General features: G+C 46.0%; 1 protein-coding gene across 7 annotated transcripts in view; it reads left to right on the top strand.

Moving 5' to 3' along the window:
• LITAF (lipopolysaccharide induced TNF factor) overlaps positions 1–15,243 on the top strand; it is an 80,945-nt gene extending 65,702 nt beyond the window's left edge. For 5 of the 7 annotated variants that reach the window (XM_053554182.1, XM_053554184.1, XM_053554179.1 and 2 more), the window contains exons 2-4: positions 5,853–6,077; positions 9,946–10,102; positions 13,393–15,243. In XM_053554182.1, coding sequence (XP_053410157.1) covers positions 5,858–6,077; positions 9,946–10,102; positions 13,393–13,501 — 486 coding nt within the window. In that variant the 5' untranslated portion in view covers positions 5,853–5,857 and the 3' untranslated portion in view covers positions 13,502–15,243. Of the gene's footprint in view, positions 1–1,658; positions 1,671–4,751; positions 4,773–5,852; positions 6,078–9,945; positions 10,103–13,392 lie in introns of those variants that run through there. The other 2 variants (XM_053554183.1, XM_053554178.1) reach the window with 2 other exon arrangements.
• The last annotated feature ends 3,881 nt before the right edge of the window (positions 15,244–19,124 follow it).

The following is a 19,124-nucleotide window of genomic DNA, read 5'->3' as shown; positions in this document are numbered from 1 at the left end:
CGCTACTTGGGAGGCTGAGGCAGGAGAATTGCTTAATCCCAAGAGTTTGAGGTTACTTTGAGCTGTGATGTCACACACTCTATGGAGGACAACATAGTGAGACTCTGTCTCAAATAAATAAAAAATGGGGTGGTGTCTGTGGCTCAAGGAGTATGGCGCTGGCCCCATATACCAGAGGTGGTGGGTTCAAACCCAGCCCTGGCCAAGAACTGCAAAAAAAAAAAAAAAAAAAAATAATAATAATAAAAATAAAAATACTCCCTCCCCCCAAAGATGGCTTTGGAAATAACTAATAAAAGAGTTGTTCTGAGATAGTGAAGACAGGAAATCTCCAACCCTTGGCATTTTTGATGGACTTCGGACAGGTGGAAGTTGGGGGCATCACCTCCCGCAACCCATTGTTTTAAGTGAACAATCAAACGGCATCTTTAAGGAGTCTGGTAACAAAGTTAAACAGCTGGGGAGGGAGGAAGGAGAGCTCAATGTTCTTTCCTTTGTCATTCCCCGCCCCCCTCTCCCCCCAAAGTTCCATGTGATTATTGGCAGCCTGGACCCTGCAGGGAACCCTGATTGGTGTGATGACTGCCCCACCCACCCAGGACCGCCAAGGGGGTTCTCTGAGTCTGTACTTTTATTTGCCAAGACCGTAGCTTGGCTATTTTGTTAAACTCTGAAATCTCTCCTCTGGTCTCCAGTTTGTCCCAGAAAATGGGCAGGTGTCAGACCTACTTGCTAGGGTGTCAGCACCCAGGTAGCATGAACTTGGGTGATGATGCTTCTGTGGGAGGGGAGAGGGGAGAGGAGAGAGAGAGTGAGCAGGGGTGAAGAGGGTTAGTTGCTGCACTTAAGAGTTTCATTGTAGGGGTTGAAGAGGAGGGTTGAGTAAATCCTTTCTGGAATGGTGGGTGGGTGAGTAGGTGGGCTTCCTATGCCCCAGGGGAACCCAAATTAAAAATAAATGGGAGGGTAAGAAAAAGAAATGGGACTAACTAGTGGTATTTCCTGGCCTTGGGGTCTGAAGGCAGGCTGTGGAATTTATTTAGAATACTTTCAGACCTGCAGGTTATGAGTTTTTTACTGTTCTGGCCTGTTGCTCTTGTTTTCAGAATTACAAATGTGTTTATGTGACTGTTTGATCCAAAAACAATGCTCTGAGAGGCTGTGTCTTGGGGCTCTGAAGATAAGAAGTGACCACAACCACTTGAAAGATGATCCTAGGTCAATAAATGCAGGTGGGGGTATGGGCAAGGCCTCAATTTCCAGACTGAGAAACTCAGGCCCTCTGGCCCTTTAAAGGTCAGAGAGAGAAGGCTCCCCACCCCGCTCCCCCTGCTGCCTGTGTATCAATTCTTAACTTTTGGAGGAGAGCAGTGGTTTCTGATCTGCAGTGGAGCATTTCTGCTGCTGGATTGGGTCATTACTTCTTGGAGCTTTGCCCCAAACTGTTTGCACAACTTAGGGTACCCTGAGACCTCATTTTCCCTTCCCTAAGCACTCCCTTTGTAATCATGGCGGGCAGGGCTATTTTAGGATTTCTGTACACCCTGGAGTTTTCTGGTCTTGTAATTATTTATATGAGTCAGTTTTCATAATAAATTGTGTAGGAAGGTCTGGGTCTGTCTTTTTCCTGAAACAGGAAGGGACAGCAAGAGCTTGACTTTCACGAGGGTGTAAGTTTCTCCAGCCCACTGGGGTGGCCATGTTGTTCCCTTTGCTGGAAGTTTCGACAAGCCAAGATGCGTGGGTGTTCCTGGGGCCATCTGGGAGGCACATCAGCTGACTTAGGTTGAGCCAGGACTGATGTTTTGTGGTCATCTTCTGCATTTGTGTTCCCGTATGTTAGAGGAAACTGGCAGGGTGACTCAAACCAGTTTTCACTACTGGTCTCATTTTAAAACTGAGTCTGTTTGACAAACGCTTCCTGTGATCTTGGTACCCTGCCTTTCTGCCCACCTACTTAACCCTCCTCTGTAGATAGGCCTTCCTCCTCCCCCTCTGCTGGTCTGTCTTCTCCTGTTTTTTTCTTCTTTTTTCTCTTGCAGACTTTCTGTTTCATCTGTCTTTTCTGGAGTTGGACCTTTCCTTTTCTCTATAGCCTTTTGTTTTTCTCATTTCTTACAGCATTGCTGTGCATTAGAAAAGTAAGTGAGCTTCGGGGCAGCGCCTGTGGCTCAAAGGAGTAAGGCGCTGGCCCCATATGCCCAAAGTGGCCGGTTCAAACCCAGCCCCGGTTCAAACCCAGCCCCAGTTCAAACCCAGCCCCGGCCAAAAAAAAAAAACTGAAGAAAAAAAAAAAAAGAGGCGGCGCTTGTGGCTCAAGGAGTAGGGCGCCCGGTCCCATATGCCGGAGGTGGCGGGTTCAAACCTAGCCCCGGCCAAAAACAAACAAACAAAAAAAGGTAAGTGAGCTTCACGGGTAATTTAAAATTGTTCAGCAGCCACATTTAAAAAGTACAAAGAGGGGGCGGCACCTGTTGCTCAGTGGGTAGGGCACTGGCCCCATATACCAAGGGTGGTGGGTTCGAACCCAGCCCCTGCCAAACTGCAACAAAAAATAGCCAGGCCTTGTGGCGGGCGCCTGTAGTCCTGACTAAAACTTGGCAAGAGAATCGCCTAAGTCTAGGAGTTGGAGGTTGCTGTGAGCTGTGATGGGACAGCACTTTACCAAGGGCGATAACATGAGACTCTGTCTCTACAAAAAGAAAAAAAAAAAAAGAGGACGGTGCCTGTGGCTCAGTGAGTAGGGCGCCAGCCCCTTATACCGAGGGTATATGGCCCACCCCGGCCAAACTGCAACAAAAAATAGCCAGGCACTGTGGCAGATGCCTGTAGTACCAGCTACTTGAGAGGCTGAGGCAAGAGAATTGCTTAGGCCCAGGAGTTGGAGGTTGCTGTGAGCTGTATGACGCCACGGCACTCTACCGAGGGCAATAAAGTGAGACTCTCTAAGAAAAACAAAACAAAAAAAGGTACAAAGAAACAGGAGGGATTAACTTTAACAATACATTTTACCTACCTACATTTATCTAACCTATAATCATTTCAACTTATAATCAATATATTATAAAAAGTTGCTTTAAAGAGAGATTTTACATTCAGTTTTTCCTATTAAGTTTTTGAAATTCAGGGTGTATTTTACAATGACATTCCAGCAAAATTGGATGCTAAATTTATTAAAATCATTTTCATCTATGTTCAGAGGCGGTCACATTTACTGTTGAAAAAGTAGACTCCCATACTCAGGTTGTCCCAGGCTTACATATGGTCTTTCCAAGCAGTGAATTGAGTATCAATTTTTATTTTTATTTACTTTTTTGAGACAGTCTCACTGTGTTGCCTTCGGTAGAATGCTGTGGCATCATAGCTCACAGCAACCTCAAATTCTTGGGCTTAAGCTATTCTCTTGCCTCAGCCTCCCAAGTAGCTGGGACTACAGGCACCCACCACAACGCCTGGCTGTTTATTTTTGTTGTTGTTGCAATTGTTTAGCTGGCCCTGGATGGGCTTGAACCTGCCACCCTGGGTGTATGTAGCTGGCGCCATGACCCTTGTACTATGGGCGCTGAGCTGAGTATCAATTTTTAAATTTAAGGCTGGGCACGGTGGCTCATGCCTGTAATCCTAGCACTCTGGGAGGCTGAGGCAGGTGGATTGCTTGAGCTCAGGAGTTTGAGACCAGCCTGATCAAAAGGAAGACCCTGTCTCTAAAAATAGCCAAGTGCCTGTAGTCCCAGCTACTTGGGAGGCTGAAGTAAGAGGATCATTTGAGTCCAAGAGTTTTAGGTTGCTGTGAGCTGTGAAGCCACAGCGCTATACTGAGGATGACAAAATGAGACTCTGTCTCAAAAAAAAAAAAAAAAAAAAAAAAAAAATTTTTTTTTTCTTTTTTTTTTCGTAGAGACAGAGTCTCACTTTATGGCCCTCGGTAGAGTGCCGTGGCCTCATACAGCTCACAGCACCCTCCAACTCCTGGGCTTAAGCGATTCTCTTGCCTCAGCCTCCCGAGTAAAAAAAATTTTTTTTTTTTTTAATTTAAGTTGCTTGGACTGAGCTGGTGGCTCACACCTGTAATCCTTGTACTCTGGGAGGCCAAGGTGGGAGTATCTCTTGAACCCAGGAGCTCGAGACCAGCCTGAACAAGAGTGTGACCTCCATCTCTACTAAAAATAGAAAAATTATAGCCCAATGAATGTGGTGATAATCACTTGTAGTCCCAGCTACTCAGGAGGCTGAGGCAAGAGGATTGCTGAAACCTAAGCGTTTGAGGCTGTTATAACACTATGGCACTCCACCCAGTGAACTCTGTCTCAAAAAAAAAAAAGAACATTTAAATTGCATTAACCATAAATGCAATGAACTATTCAGTTCCTCTCTCACACTGGCCATATTTCAGGTGCCTGACAATCGATGTGACGACCGGTGGCTGTTATATGGGACAGTGGATACGTAATATTTCTGTCCTCACGGAAGATTCTGTTGGACAGCGTTGTCTGCTCCGGTGGCATGGACTATGAACACCTCCCAGGGATGGCCACCATTCTCTAGAGCCCAGCTTCAGCCTATCTTTACTTCCTGACACGCCCCCCTGCCATTATTTCCACTTTGAAATGTCCGTTCCTGGATCCTTCAGGCTTGGTTTAGGCAGCGGTTCTCAACCTGTGGGTCGCGACTCACGGGAACTCTATTAAAGGGTCGCAGCATTAGGAGGGTTGAGAACCCCTGGTTTAGAGGCTTAGCTTCTGTGATGGATTCCCCTCTTCTTCCCTCTCCAGGTAGGATTAACTGCTGTCTCTGCTTCCCAACCAGGCAGAACTGAGACAAGATGGGTGGGGAGAGCTGCAGCCTGAGACCTGCTGCTTCAGTGCAGCTTGCTGCCCTGGGGCTCAGTCCCCCATTTCTCCCGAGACAGGCAGGTCTGAATGGCTCTTCTAATGCAGCCTGAGCCCGGCCCGGGTAGAAAAACAGCCACACAAAGGACAGCACTGTGTCCGCCTCCAGCTGGCCCACGGCTGCCCAGCACGGATCGGCAGACAGGAACACAACCTGGGATCGGGTGTAATTCTAGGCGGCAGCAGCTCTGCCAGTGGGGGAAGATCCTTATTTTACCCTCACAAAAGCAAATATGCTTCTGGGTACTCTGCCACTTATTTTTCACAATGAGAACTGGTGTGTATGTGTGTTTCCTTTTCTAAAAACAAACTATAATACACATACAAAAAAGTGCGCATCTCTTCATTATATGACTCCCGTTTTCACTCAGTGAACATTCCTGTGTGACCAGCACCCCCACCGGACTCCCTGTTCCCCCCCACCAAGCACCACCACCTTCGTGATTTTTAGCCCTGTGGGTTCATTTCGCCTGTTTCTGAACTTTATGTAAGTGGCATCGTACAGTGTGAGTTTCGTTTTGAGTATCTGGCTCAGTGCTTTTTGGGGGATAGTTTGTGGTTGGTTTATTGAATGCCTTTGTCTTTTCCGTTACGTGAAACAGTTAGTGAAAACCACTGTGGTTAAAACAAGAAACTCCAGATATAGACGATAGGTCACTATCAGGTAATGGTTTGAGTTATGAGAAAGAAACTGCTCAAATTTGGTTAATGTTTCCCCCTCGGGATTTTCTAGGTTTTGGTGATTTTGGTAGTCATGATTTATTTTTTACCTTTACTTGGGGAATCCCTTGTGAAAGTAGTAATTCTGGGGTCTTGAAGGGACATTAACTCTTTCTGGCTTTCGGACAAGTCATTTCCTAAGATTTTTCTGTTTGCCACGTAGAAAATTAAAGACTGGGAGGAAAGGGGAGGATGGAGAGGTCAATTGAATTTCTTATCCAGTATGTTCTGTTTTTGGTCTAGGTAAAATGTCGGTTCCAGGACCCTACCAGGCAGCTGCCGGGCCTTCCTCAGCGCCAACTGCACCCCCATCCTATGAAGAGACGGTGGCTGTTAACAATTACTACCCCACGCCTCCAGCACCCATGCCTGGGCCCACCACAGGGCTCATGACAGGCCCGGATGGGAAGGGCATGAATCCTCCTTCGTATTATACCCAGCCGGTGCCTGTCCCCAATGCCAATGCAAGTACGTGCAGCTTCCCGTGCTCCCCCTGCCACTCCTCAGCCCTCTACCCTGGCCTCATGGCCTGTGTGAGAATCAGGAGAGTGTCTGAAATGACTCTGTCTGAGAGTCTAAGTGAAGTGCTGGTCTGGCCAACTTCACCCGCTTACCCTGAAATTGCACTTTCAGTCTTTTAGGTTCTGTGTTGTAAGGTTCATACCTTTTCTGTAATAAAATGTGGTTTGGGATCTTTGCATGTTCGCCATACATTAAGCATTTGGCACATCTCACAGAGGCAAACCCACTGTCCCAGAGAAATTTGGGAAGGGGAGTTTGTGTTTTAAGGGCTCCTATTCTTCCTGCTGAGGTTTTTTTTTTTTGGTTTTTGGCCGGGGCTGGGTTTGAACCCGCCACCTCCGGCATATGGGACCGGCGCCCTACTCCTTGAGCCACAGGCGCCGCCCGTTCCTGCTGAGGTTTGATGGAGAACCCCTGTCCTCAGCCCAGGGTAGGCTAGGAACGAGAAGAGATTGCCCTGAGTGAGAAATGGATGGCTGTATTTTCACACCAGCTCACCATCAATGCAGGGGGTTCCTCTGCCTTTGAGCAACTTCACAGTCCCTGCCCTTTGGTATTTCCTGCACCTTATGTGTGCCCAGGTATGTAGCTGATTCATTATCACAAGCAGTTTGGGAAGAAATTTTTATATTTATTTATTTATTTTTGAGACAGTCTCACTATGTCACCCTGGGTAGAGTGGCATGGCGTCACAGCTCACAGCAACCTCAAACTCCTGAGCTTAAGTGATTCTCTTGCCTCAGCCTCTTGAGTAGCTGGGACTATAGGCGCCCTCCACAACACCTGGCTATTTTTTTGTTGCAGTTGTTTAGCTGGCCCTGGCCAGTTTTAACCCGCCACCCTCCGTGTATGTGATTGGTGCTGTAAGCACCGTGCTACAGGCCCTGAGCCTTATTTTTATTTTTTATTTGTTTTTGAGACAGAGTCTCACTCTATTGTCCTAGGTAGAGTGTTGTGGCATCATTGTAGCTCACACAGCAACCTCAGACGCCTGGGTTCATGGGATCCTCTTGCCTCAGCCTTCCGAGTAGCTGGGACTGCAGGTGCCCTCCACAATTCCAAGCTAGTTTTAGAGATAGGGTCTCACTCTAGCTGAGGCTGATCTTGAATTCTGAGCTCAGCAATCCACCTGCCTCAGCCTCCCAGAGTGGTAGGATTACAGGCGCAAGCTATCTACCTGACCTAGAAGAAAATCTTCAGCTCTGAGAATGAACCCATGAATCAGACTACCTGTGTTCACGTAACCAACCTCCTTGTGCCTTAGTTTCCTTATCTGTAAAATAGAACTCCTTAAATACCTGTATCAGTGGGTTGTTAAGTTCTATGTGCCAAGCCCAGATTTGTCATTTAATAAAAGTAAATACTTATTGGGCTCAAGGTTTTTTGACCCCTTGAGTTAGAAGAGGATAAGATAATGACTTTATACTCTTCTACAGCACACGGTGACCAATAATGGTAAATAACTTATTCTTGAACCAACAACAACAAAAAAAATCTTAGTAAAATGTACATAAGTGCTAATGTTTACATCATTACTGCTTTTCTGGAAAGAGGATCTTTCTGTGAGTATTATTAAATTCAGTTAACTCTGGGCAGTAGAGGAGTTCAGTTAACTCCTCCTAATACCTAGGTTTATGTAAATGGCATTCGAACAGTGTAAAAAGGAAAAGAAAGGAGTCGCTTTGACAGAGATATGAGCCTAACAACTGAAGTGCTTAATGATTCCCATCACTCTGGATTCTCTTTTGATTATTGTGAATGTCTGTACTTGTTTTTGCATAGTCTTGTCTTCTTAGCATTATTTCTTTTATTCATTTTTTATATCAACACAGTTCACCAATTTGGCATCTTAAAGAGCTCAGTCTACATGGTAAACTCTACCCTTACTGTTGATTGGGTGCTTGGACCTCATCCAGGAGGCTGTGTAAAAAGAGTGGATTATTTATCAAAAGTGAAATTAAGGCGGTGGCTCACGCCTGTAATCCTAGCACTCTGGGAGGCTGAGTCAAGAGGATCATTTGAGCCCAGGAATTTGAGGTTGCAGTGAGCTGTGATGACGCCATGGCATTGTACCCTGGGTGACAGAGCAAGACCCTGTCTCAAAAAACAAAAAAAGTTTGCAGGCATGGTGTCAGGTTCATTATAATCCTTATCTCATTTAATCCCTCCATTTTTCGAATAGCAGCTCTATTAAGATATAATTCATACACTGTAATTCACTCCTTTAAAGTGTATGATTCAGCTGGGTGCAGTGGCTCATACCTGTACTCTTAGCACTCCGGGAGGCCGAAGATGGGTTGATTGCCTGAACTCAGGAGTTTGAGACCAGCCTCAGACAGAGCGAGACTTCGTCTCTAAAAATAGCTGGACGTGTGGCAGGTCCCTGTAGTCCCAGCTACTTGGGAGGCTGAGGCAAGAGAATCACTTAAGCCCAAGAGTTTGAGAGTTTGGGATTACTGTGAGCTCTGATACCACGGTACTCTACTGAGGGCAACAAAGTGAGACTCTGTCTCAAAAATAAATAAATACAGTGTACAATTCAGAGGTTTTTAGCATATTCACAGAGTTGGGCAACCACCTCTCAGATTACTAGGATTACTGGGGTGAGCCACCACCTTAATTTAACTCTTAACTCTACCTAATTCCGGAACATTTCATGACTCCTAGCATTTACTCCGCATCCCCTCCTGCTAAGCCTGGCCTTCTTGAATCTGCGGATGAGGAATATTGAGGGCTAGCACGATTACACCACGGGTATGTAGTTACCACCTGCAGACCACCATAGCAGAAGCACTTGGGGAGCTTAATGCTATTTGAGGACCCTGCCCCAGACCTGAATCAGATTCTTGGAGTAAGACCCAGGAATCCACATTCTCAATAAGCTCCCCACTTGAGGTTTTGTGGGCAGTTGAGTTTGAATGCCTGGTCTAGCCAAGAGCCTCTCAGGTGGTAATTTTGGAAATCTACCCTTCCTCTCTCTCTCTTTTTTATTATTATTATTATTATTGCAGTAAATATATATAACATAAAATCTCTCTCTCTCTCTTTTTTTCTTTTAAAGAGATCATAGCTCACTGTAACCTCAAATTCCTAGGTGATCCTCCTGTCTCAGCTACCCAAGTAGTTGGGAATACGGGTGTGTGCCACCCTGCCTGGCTCATTTTTTTTATTTTTTGTATAGATAGGGTCTCACTATGTTGTCCAGGCTGATCTCAAGCTCCTGTCCTGGACTCCTCTGCTCCTCTTGCCTTGGCCTCTCAAAGCACTGGATTATAGGCATGAGCCACTGTCCCTGGCATAAAATCTACCCTTTTCAGTTCAGTGTCATTGAGTACATACATTCACAACATTGTGCAACCATCACCATGATCCATCTCCAGAATTTTTTTCCGTCTTCCCAAATTGACACTGGCCCCATTAAATACTAACTCCCTGTTCTCTCCTCCACCCAGTCCCTGGCACCCACTGTTCTACTTCCTGCCTCAGTTTGCCTGCTCTGGGCACCTTACAGAAACAGGTTCATACAGTGCACGTGTCCTTCTGCGACCGGCTTATCCCTCAGCACTGTGTTCTCCATGTCTGTCCGTGCCACAAGGCTGGGTATTATTCCCTTGTCGGGATGAACCACATTCAGTCCATCCATCCATTCATCATTGGACACTTGGTTCCTTTCCTCTTTTGGCTGCTGTGAAGACTTTGCCTGTGAATATGGGTGTACAATTTGCTGGAGTCCCTGCGTTCACATTTCTGTCGTTGAACAGATGCTGTTTGCCTTGTTTCCTGAGCAGTCTGTTTGCCCTTCTCTTTCCATCAGTTGCTGTGCAGACCGTCTACCTGCAGCAGCCTGTCTCCTTTTTCGACCACCCTGTTCAGATGTGTTGTCCTTCCTGCAACAAGATGATCGTGACTCAGCTGTCCTACAATGCCGGTGCCCTGACCTGGCTGTCCTGTGGGAGCCTGTGCCTGCTGGGGTGAGTCTGCAGCAGCTTGTATGCGAGCCCTCCTGCCCCAGGCTCTCAGCGGGGGAGGAGATTCTCAGCTGCATCGTAATTGACACTCCAACCACGTGGACCTGTGCACCCTAGATGTTGGGCAGAATCTCTGGCCTCCACACACTTGATCCAGGAGCACACTTCTCACCAGTTTTGTAACCAAAAATGCCCCCTGTGGGGCACAATTGTCCCCAGTTGAGAACCATTGCACCTGGAAAAGCTGTTCTGCTTGTCTGCTAAAACCTCTCCCTGTGTGTAGGCCCCAGCTTAGCAGCCGCTTGTGTCTTCATAGGACGATAGCCGCAGGGACATCTTTTTCTTCTAGAATTTCATGACCAAAATAATAACATTTGCTTGACTCTGAGAGAAGCCTTAAACAATCTGTACATTAAAATTCTTTATAATAATCTCCCTAAATGATTTAGCCTTTTATGACCTCAAGTATTTTTGCCGTGGCCCATGCAGGGGAATTCTATAAATATTTATGTCTGCACTATGGGTGTTTAAAGAGATAACATAGTTTCTGTTCTAGGGAAAAAATTTGTAGAAACACAATTGAATTTTTTTTTTCCAACTCAGGTTAAGAAAGCCTCCTTATTCCTGGCTTTGGGAGCTACTCAGAAGACCCAAAAGGCTCTATTTTTTTTCCTTGAAGGAAACTGTATCTGTGAGTTTCCTTTGCTGGTGACTTGAGGTCAAGAAGGAGCAATATTTCTTTTCCTAACTTCAAAGAGAGGATCAAAGCCCCAGAGAGCTTAATTAACTTCCTTAAGGTCATGCGCTAAGTGGGAAGAGAAAAACTGGTTTCTGGGCACCTGATTTTCCCTCTTGCCCTTAGGCCTGTGCTGTTGGCTGTTTTCATTCCTTAGGCAGAAAATGCTTAAATGAAACTTCACTGGGAGGTGGTTTTAGCTCAGGCCTATAATCTTGAAGTGAGAGGATCCCTTGAGCTCAGGAGTTTGAGCAAGAATGAGAGACTCCATCTCTACTAAAAATAGAAAAATTACCAGGGGATAGTGGCAGGTTCCTGTAGTCCCAGCTATTCAGGAGGCTGAGGCAGGAGGATTACTTGAGCCCAGAAGTTTGACGTTGCTGTAAGCTAGACTGATGGCGTGCCACTCTAGCCTGGGCAACAACAGAGTGGGACTCTGTCTCAAAACAAACAAACCCCAAAAAGTTCATTGTCTTTGATTTATTTTTAGTTTTGAGATAGTCGCACTCTGTTGCCCTGGGTAGAGTGTTGTGTCATCATAGCTCACAGCAACCTCAGACTCTTGGGCTCAAATGACCCTCTTGCCTCAGTCTCCCAAGTAGTTGGGATAATAGATGCCCACCCTAATGCCTTGCTAGTCTTTGGACATTTATTATTAAAACGGATTGTTACCTTTGAAATCAAGGAAAGACAGAATAAAAACTTACATTGAGTGTTGGCCTGTGCTAATCTGGCAAGCTTTCCGTTCCTCTTTTTTTTTTTTTTTTTTTTCTGTAGAGACAGAGTCTCACCCTATGGCCCTCGGTAGAGTGCCGTGGCCTCACACAGCCCACAGCAACCTCCAACTCCTGGGCTTAGGTGATTCTCTTGCCTCAGCCTCCCAAGTAGCTGGGACTACAGGCGCCCACCACAACGCCCGGCTATTTTTTGGTTGCAGTTTGGCCGGGGCCGGGTTTGAACCCGCCACCCTTGGTATATGGGGCCAGCGCCTCACCGACTGAGCCACAGACGCCGTCCTCCGTTCCTCTTTTGTTCCTTCCTTAAACGCAGTAGAGTTGGCTCAAACCCTGCCTCTCACTAGCTGTGTGACCATGCACTAGTGACTTCACCTCTCTGTGTTTCCGTTTCTTCATCTATAAGACAGTTTAGGGTTATTGTTCAGGTGACTAGCTACCCTCATTTGAACTCTGGAAAGCTTAGGCAATAGGAGGAAGTTTGTTCCATGAGGTGGTTTCCTCATCAGTGTTTCCCGATTCTGCTTTATGTAAATCATCGGCTTCCTGTAAGATGTTGAATTTTAAGTGTGTTTTTGGCAAATGCTAATTGTAAGTCGGTGTGACGCTCCTGCCTGTGTGTGCCCCTGATGGATTAGGTAGGTTGAGGTGTATTATTTGGGGGAACTTAATTTGGTTACTGTAAGAGTCAGCCTTTCCATAAGGAAAAGAGATCAGCAGGACAGGGCCCTGGGACCGCATCTAAACAGACACCTGTTGTAAGGTTTATTGGAACAAGGCCACTCAGTTTGTTTACAAATTCTCTGGGATTGTCTTCTCACTAGGAGTAGTCAAAACAGAGACCCATCAAGACTAAAGTCTGTACTCTCTGGCCCTTTACAAAAAAGTTCATGAACTCTAATCAAAGACTTTGAGCAATTCCTAAGTGACACAAGATTTGAAAATATACCCAGGGCAGTCTGTCTGAGGGGGGAGCCTTGGCGTCGATTGGTATATTAGTTTTCTTAGGGCTACCATGAGAAACCACTACAAACTTGGCAGTTTACAAAAACAGAAGTTTATTCTGTCACGGTTCTGGAGGACAGATTGTCCATAATTGAAATGTGGGCGGGCCCTGCTGCCTCCCCCTGAGACGCTAAGAGAGAATCATCCTTTGCTCTTGCTGTGTCTGGTGGCTGCAGGTGTTTCTCGCCTTATGGCCACATCACTGTAATCCCTGCCTCCATTTCTACACTGCCTTATTCCCTCCCTGTGTCTTTGTATGTCTTTTTTTTTTTTTTTTTTTCTTTTTTGAGAGGGAATCTTACTCTTGTCACCCTGGATAGAGCACCATGGCCTCAGTTTAGCTCACAACACTTCAAACTCTTGTGGGCTCAAGCGATCCTCTTGCCTCAGCCTCCTGAGTAGCTGGGACTATAGGCAGGCGCCCACCACAAGACCCAGCTAATTTTTTCTATTTTGTAGTAGAGATGGGGTCTCAATCTTTCTCAGGCTGGTCTCAAACTCCTGAGTTCAAGCAAACCACCTGCCTCAGCCTCGCAGTGTACTAGGGTTACAGGTGTGAACCACCACACCCAGCCTGTGTGTCTTCCCCTGCTTCTAAGGATACCAGTCACTGGGTTTAGGGGTACCCACCTGGATCATCCATCAGGATTCCATCTTGAGATAATTGAGTGTGTTGGAAAGACCTTTTTTACAAATAAGGTCACAGTCGGAAGTTTCTTCCGACTCATCCGCAGGTTCCTGGGGTTAGGACAGGGATGTACCGCACATGGTGCTGTGTCAGTAACATGCCCCACATGTGCCTCTCTCTGTTTTCCCAGGTGCGTTGTAGGCTGCTGCTTCATCCCCTTCTGCGTGGATGCCCTGCAGGACGTGGACCACTACTGTCCCAACTGCAAAGCTCTCCTGGGCACCTACAAGCGTTTGTAGGACTCAGCCGGACGTGAAGGGAGCCGGGTGCTGTAGGAAGTCCCTTCTGACTCTCATCCAGCCCCACCCCTGGTGGAGGTTCTGTTCTCGTGGTCTCGGCTTTCCAGGGGGCCTACCTTCATGTCTTCTTTTGGGGGGAAAATGTCACAAAACTAACAAACCTCCAGACCCCAGAAATTGCTGCTTGGAGTCGTGCACAGGACATGTAAAGACATTCCCCTTGAGTGCTGGCTCAAGGGGCTCCTGCCTACCCGTGACCCCGAGTCATGCCATCTAACTGTGATTGTTGCCCCTTCTGAATACCCTTCTGTGATTTGCCAATGGTTGGCTCCTTTTACCTGCCTCATTTGGCCTTTCTGCTGGTCTCAAACTGAGAAGCCACAGGTTGCCTTATTTTTAAGGCTGTTCTGCCCTGAACGCGGCTGAACCAGCCTTGAGTGCCTATCGTCTTATCCACCTGTTCTCACCCCTGATGACAAAAATCTTGCCTTATAGATTTTGTGGGCTTGGCTTTTAAATTCTGTAATTGCAGGCTTCATTAGCACATGTACTCACTTTAATTTTTAAAAAATTTTTTAAGGACAGGGAGAGGCTATGAACACCCAGGAGACGCGTAGCCACCGGGCCACCGGGGCACACTGGGTTTTGTCATTGCTCCGCCTTCCCCGTTTCCTTGTGCTGGATCCTTAGCACCACCTCCCTCCAGAGGGTTGTTTTAACAATTTTTTTTTTTTTTTTACCTCCGTTAGGTCTTAAACACCTTTGGCCATAATTGTGAAAGGAGGGCCTTGTGAAACCTTTCTCTGTAACCATGACTGCTATGGTCTTCCCATTTGCCAATGCACTCTCACTTTGTTACTGTTGCTGTTAACAGATAAAAGGAATGGATAATTTCATTTACTGCCTTTCCTTGGGGTTAGTTTGGTTCTTAAAAGCCTCCATGGAACTCTGAAAAAACCGTGGAGTTTGGGTTCCCACTGGCAGGTTTAGGAAGTTGAGGGAAGACGCACTTGGGCACGTCTGAGTCCCATGGTGCTGGAACGCTTGGAAACCAGGACTGTTTCAAAGGAATCTAGAGTCTGATCTTATTTTTCCGAGACATAGTTTGTTGCATGACGTGGGAAGACATGATTTCTAGGACTCAAGCAGCAAGCCCCAGAGTTCTAGGCTGGCTGCTTTGAAATCGTCTTTGAAATCAAGACAAAGCTGGGCTTGACTTTCAAGACTCCTGGTTTTGATAATAAATTGGCACGGGGAACTCATGTGAATACTGTTATGTAGGAATAAAACTTAGACCTTGAACAAAAATCTGTATATTGTTTGAAAATGATAGTCATAACCATTGATTTACATTATTCATTTGATGTTTTGAAAATTCCAGTAATTATTTTTTTGCAATGAATATGGACACCACACAATACTTTGATGTTTATGTGTTTTTAAAAAATAACGCCTTTGGTTCACTCAGTGAACTATTTATCAATTCTTCTGGTGTGAAGAAAGGTCTCATGTTGTGTTTCCAGCCATTGCTACAAAGGACCTTTATTTGCTCCATAACGGCAGAAAATCCTTCCTGATAAAAACTTCAGACTTGCTGAATATCCTGCAACGTCAAGACGACCGAGACTGAGTTGGGTAGATTGCTAACGAGTCAGATTTGAACATTAGGCTATTGGAACCCAATAGGCGTCATTGGTGGCAGCAAGCCATAGCTTTCAAGTTTTAATAAAATGCACAGAAGAAAGCTGTCCTCATTCATTCTCCAAACAAAACATGCTTTGTGAGATGCTAAAAGGGGGGTATTGTAACATGCCAGGAATATGGCTGCCACTCTCCCCACCCCCCCTACTACCTGATGATACAGCTTCATTGTAGAAGGTGCGGGAAAATAATGTCATCTTGGTGTGGCTTACATTGTTATTTAACCCCCAAATTATGGTCTTAAAAAAATTGCTGCTCTCTGGATCCTGATTGCATGGTTTTTCTTACACTTGACAGAATTCAAGATCATGCATATTTAGCAGTTTTGCTCAGATGGTGGTATATAAATGATCTCAAGCTGTTATTAATTACATATGCAAAGTCTGCAAAACAAGAGCCCCATTTCAAGGACTGAAAAACATATATTATGTAGAACTATAATGTCAGATGCCTAGAGTAGGAAGCATGCACTGGAGATTGCTTTTTACTGTTCAGAGCATGAACTTATTCATACATTTTTGCAAATTGAAAGGCTCTTTTGTCCTGCCACTGTTTCTTGGGGACTTTGGGGTTAGGTTAGTTTGTTGCAAGGACTGGATCACATTCACTTAATAAAGGGCTTTATACCTACCTACTTAGACCTCAAAGAAGTTTACCAATTTCAAACCCCAAAGTGGCTGTGTGTCCTACATACTGTTGATCCATCTAGGCAAGGTGGCCTTGCAATAAGTGTTGGTTTGTGTCTTGTTAACAAAAAGTATTCAGGGCGGTGCCGTGGCTCAGTCGGTAAGGCGCCAGCCCCATATACCGAGGGTGGCAGGTTCAAACCCGGCCCCGGCCAAACTGCAACCAAAAAATAGCCGGGCGTTGTGGTGGGCGCCTGTAGTCCCAGCTACTCGGGAGGCTGAGGCAAGAGAATCGCTTAAGCCCAGGAGTTGGAGGTTGCTGTGAGCTGTGTGAGGCCACGGCACTCTACCGAGGGCCATAAAGTGAGACTCTGTCTCTACAAAAAAAAAAAAAGTATTCAGCCATCACGTCTATTTAAGCCAACTTTAAGCACAGATTCCTTGCTAACCTCAGCATTACCCATGAAAATGTTCTCTCTAGGACAACTGGCTTCCCAGTTGCTACTGAGACCACTCGTGTTGGGTACTGACCTATTTATAAACGTAGCTTCATCTCAACAATTTGGCCTTGGTCATTTCCCCAGTGAGAGCCTGTCGTGTTTGGGAGGTTAAAATGCTTCTCTGACTTTCTGGGCTCAGGGTTTCTGTGAAGAGTAAATCTAGACATTGGAATCTTACTTGGAGAATTCTGACTTGGATTTTTACTGATTTAGCATTTTGGATCTTTATTAAAGTTATCGCTTGCCTATGACTAGATGATGACTTGTCTAGTCTTTACAGGCAGAGGAGTGATTTGGAAGTAGGTCTTGCAAGGTCCAGGAAAGAGACCAGAAGTAGGTTTTGTTTTGTTGTGTTTTTTTTTTTTGAAGTTTTTGGCTGGGGCTGGCTTTGAACCCACCACCTCCAGCCCCATGTGCCGGCACCCTACACCTTTGAGCCACAGGCGTTGCCCGCCCACCTTTTTTTTTTTTTTTTTGACAGTTTCACTCTTGCCCTGGGGTTGAGTGCCGTGGCATCATCATAACTCACGGTGACTTCAAACTCTTGGGCTCAAGTGATCCTCCTGCCTCAGCCTCCCAAGCAGCTGGGACTACAGGTGCCCGCCACAATGCCTGGCTAATTTCCTGTTTTTAGTAGAGATGGGATCTCAACTCTTGCTCAGGCTGGTCTTGAACTCCTGAGCTCAAGCAGTCCACCCGCCTCGGCCTCCCAGAGTGCTGGGATTACAGGCATGAGCTGCTGTACCTGGCCTTGTTTTTGTTTTAATCTAAGAATTTTACAGATCAATATTGTGAGGCTCAGATTTAAATGAAAAAATAAAACAGTTTATAGGCAAATGTACAGTCTAGTGTATTTAACTAGTCTTGTGACTGCTCTCTGCCACCTTAGAAATATGTTGTCTCACTCAAGTACTTTTTTTTCCTGTAAATAGATTTATTTCCTATCTGCCCGCTGCTGCCCCATACATGCAGAGCCTCCCCCACGGCCAGCATCCCTCAGCAAAGTTGCACATTTATTATGACTGCTGCACCTACATGGGCCGTTACCACCCAGAGTCCATGGTTTACGTTCAAGTTCACTCTCGGTGTTGTACATTCTGTGGGTTTGGACAAGCGCCCGTGACATACACCCACCATGGTTTCACCACCCTAGAAATCTGAACTCTGTGTGTTCATCCCTCCCACCCCTGACAACCACCTACCCTTTTACTCCTCCCGTGGTTTTGCCTTCTCCAGAGTGCTGTGTGAGTGGAGGCTCACGGAGGCAGCCTTTTCAGGGGGGCTTGCTTCACTTAGTCGTATGCATTTAAGGTTGTTCCACATCTTCTCGTGGCTGGAGAGCTAATTTCTATCTAGTGTGAGATCACATTCAATGGCCTGGATGTATTTAAGTACACATTTAAGTACTCTTAGTCCTGCAGTGTCTTTTTTTTAAACAGAATCTCACTCAATTGTCCTGGGATTGAGGGCCCTCGCTTCACAGCTCACAGCAACCTCAGTCTCTTGGGCTCAAGCGATTTTCTTGCCTCAGCCTCCTGGGTAGCTGGGACTACAGGTGCCCCCCACAACTTTCTGCTAGTTTTTCTATTTTAGTACAGACTGGATCTTCATCTTGCTCAGGCTGGTCTTGAACTCCTGAGCGCAAATGATCCCCCTTTCTTGGTCTTCTAGAGTGGTAGGATTATAGGCGTGAGCCACCACATCTAGCAAGAGCTGAGCATCATTTGTGAAACTTGGATAACAGATAGGCATGTGTTGAGGGGGTCACAGTGCAAAGGATGTTCAGGGGTAAGGTTTGGAAGCCTCTGGTTGACATGTCTGGATTTCACATTGTTTACTTTGATCGACTCCTGCTGTATTTGAGGCATTGTACAGCTGGGGAGAAAACATGACCCTACCTGGGAAGAGGGAATAGTGGGCTCAGCGCCGCCCTGCCAACACTTGCAGGGCCTTCTTCCTCCCTTCCCGTTTCTTCCCTCCCTCCTTTCTTCCCTTCCCCTCTTTCTCTCTTCCTATTTAAAATTCGTCTGATATTCAGTGGTTTTGAGTCCATTTGCAATGTTCTGTAACCATCAACTTCTACCTAGTTCCAACACACTTGCTTTAGCCCAAAATAAAACCCCATACCCACCAGCGACCATATCCCATTCCACCCTCCCCCTGGCAATCACCCATCTGTTTCTGTGTCTCCAGCTTCACCTGTACTGGGCATTTCATACACATGGAGTCACATACCCGTGGTCTTTGTGTCTGGATGTTTCCCTGAGCAGTCACAAGTGAGGTTCATCCACGTTGTCATGTGTACTCCTGCTTCACTCCTTTTTGTGGCTGAATAGTACTCAGTTATATGGACAGAGCACAGTTTGTTTGTCTGTTCATCCTGCCGTGGACATTTGGGCTATTTCTAGCCTTTGGCCGTTGTGAATAATGCTGTGAACATTTGTTCATAGGCTTTTGTAGACATGTTTTTGGTTCCCTTGGGTACATACCTGGAAATAGAATTGCTGCTGTTCTAAATTGATTCTGTTTAGCTTTTTGAGAAACTGCCTGGCAGCTTCTTAAAGAAATGTGTCCTTGGCTCGGCGCCTGTAGCCTCAGCGGCTAGGGCTCCGTTGTCCCCAGGCTACTGGAAATGGTCCTTCTTTCAGAAGATGGCAAAGTTCTCCAGGCCAGGGGGGTTTCAAATGGGAGGACCTTGCTAGACACGGTTTTGCAATAAGGACAAATTTCTTTTTCTTTTCTTTCTTTCCTTTTTTTTTTTGAGACGCAGTCTCATTATGTCACCACATACACTGG

This window comes from Nycticebus coucang, chromosome 12 (assembly GCF_027406575.1).
Source record: "Nycticebus coucang isolate mNycCou1 chromosome 12, mNycCou1.pri, whole genome shotgun sequence".
Classification (NCBI taxonomy): Eukaryota; Metazoa; Chordata; class Mammalia; order Primates; family Lorisidae; genus Nycticebus; species Nycticebus coucang.
This window is presented reverse-complemented; position numbering and strand designations above follow the sequence as displayed.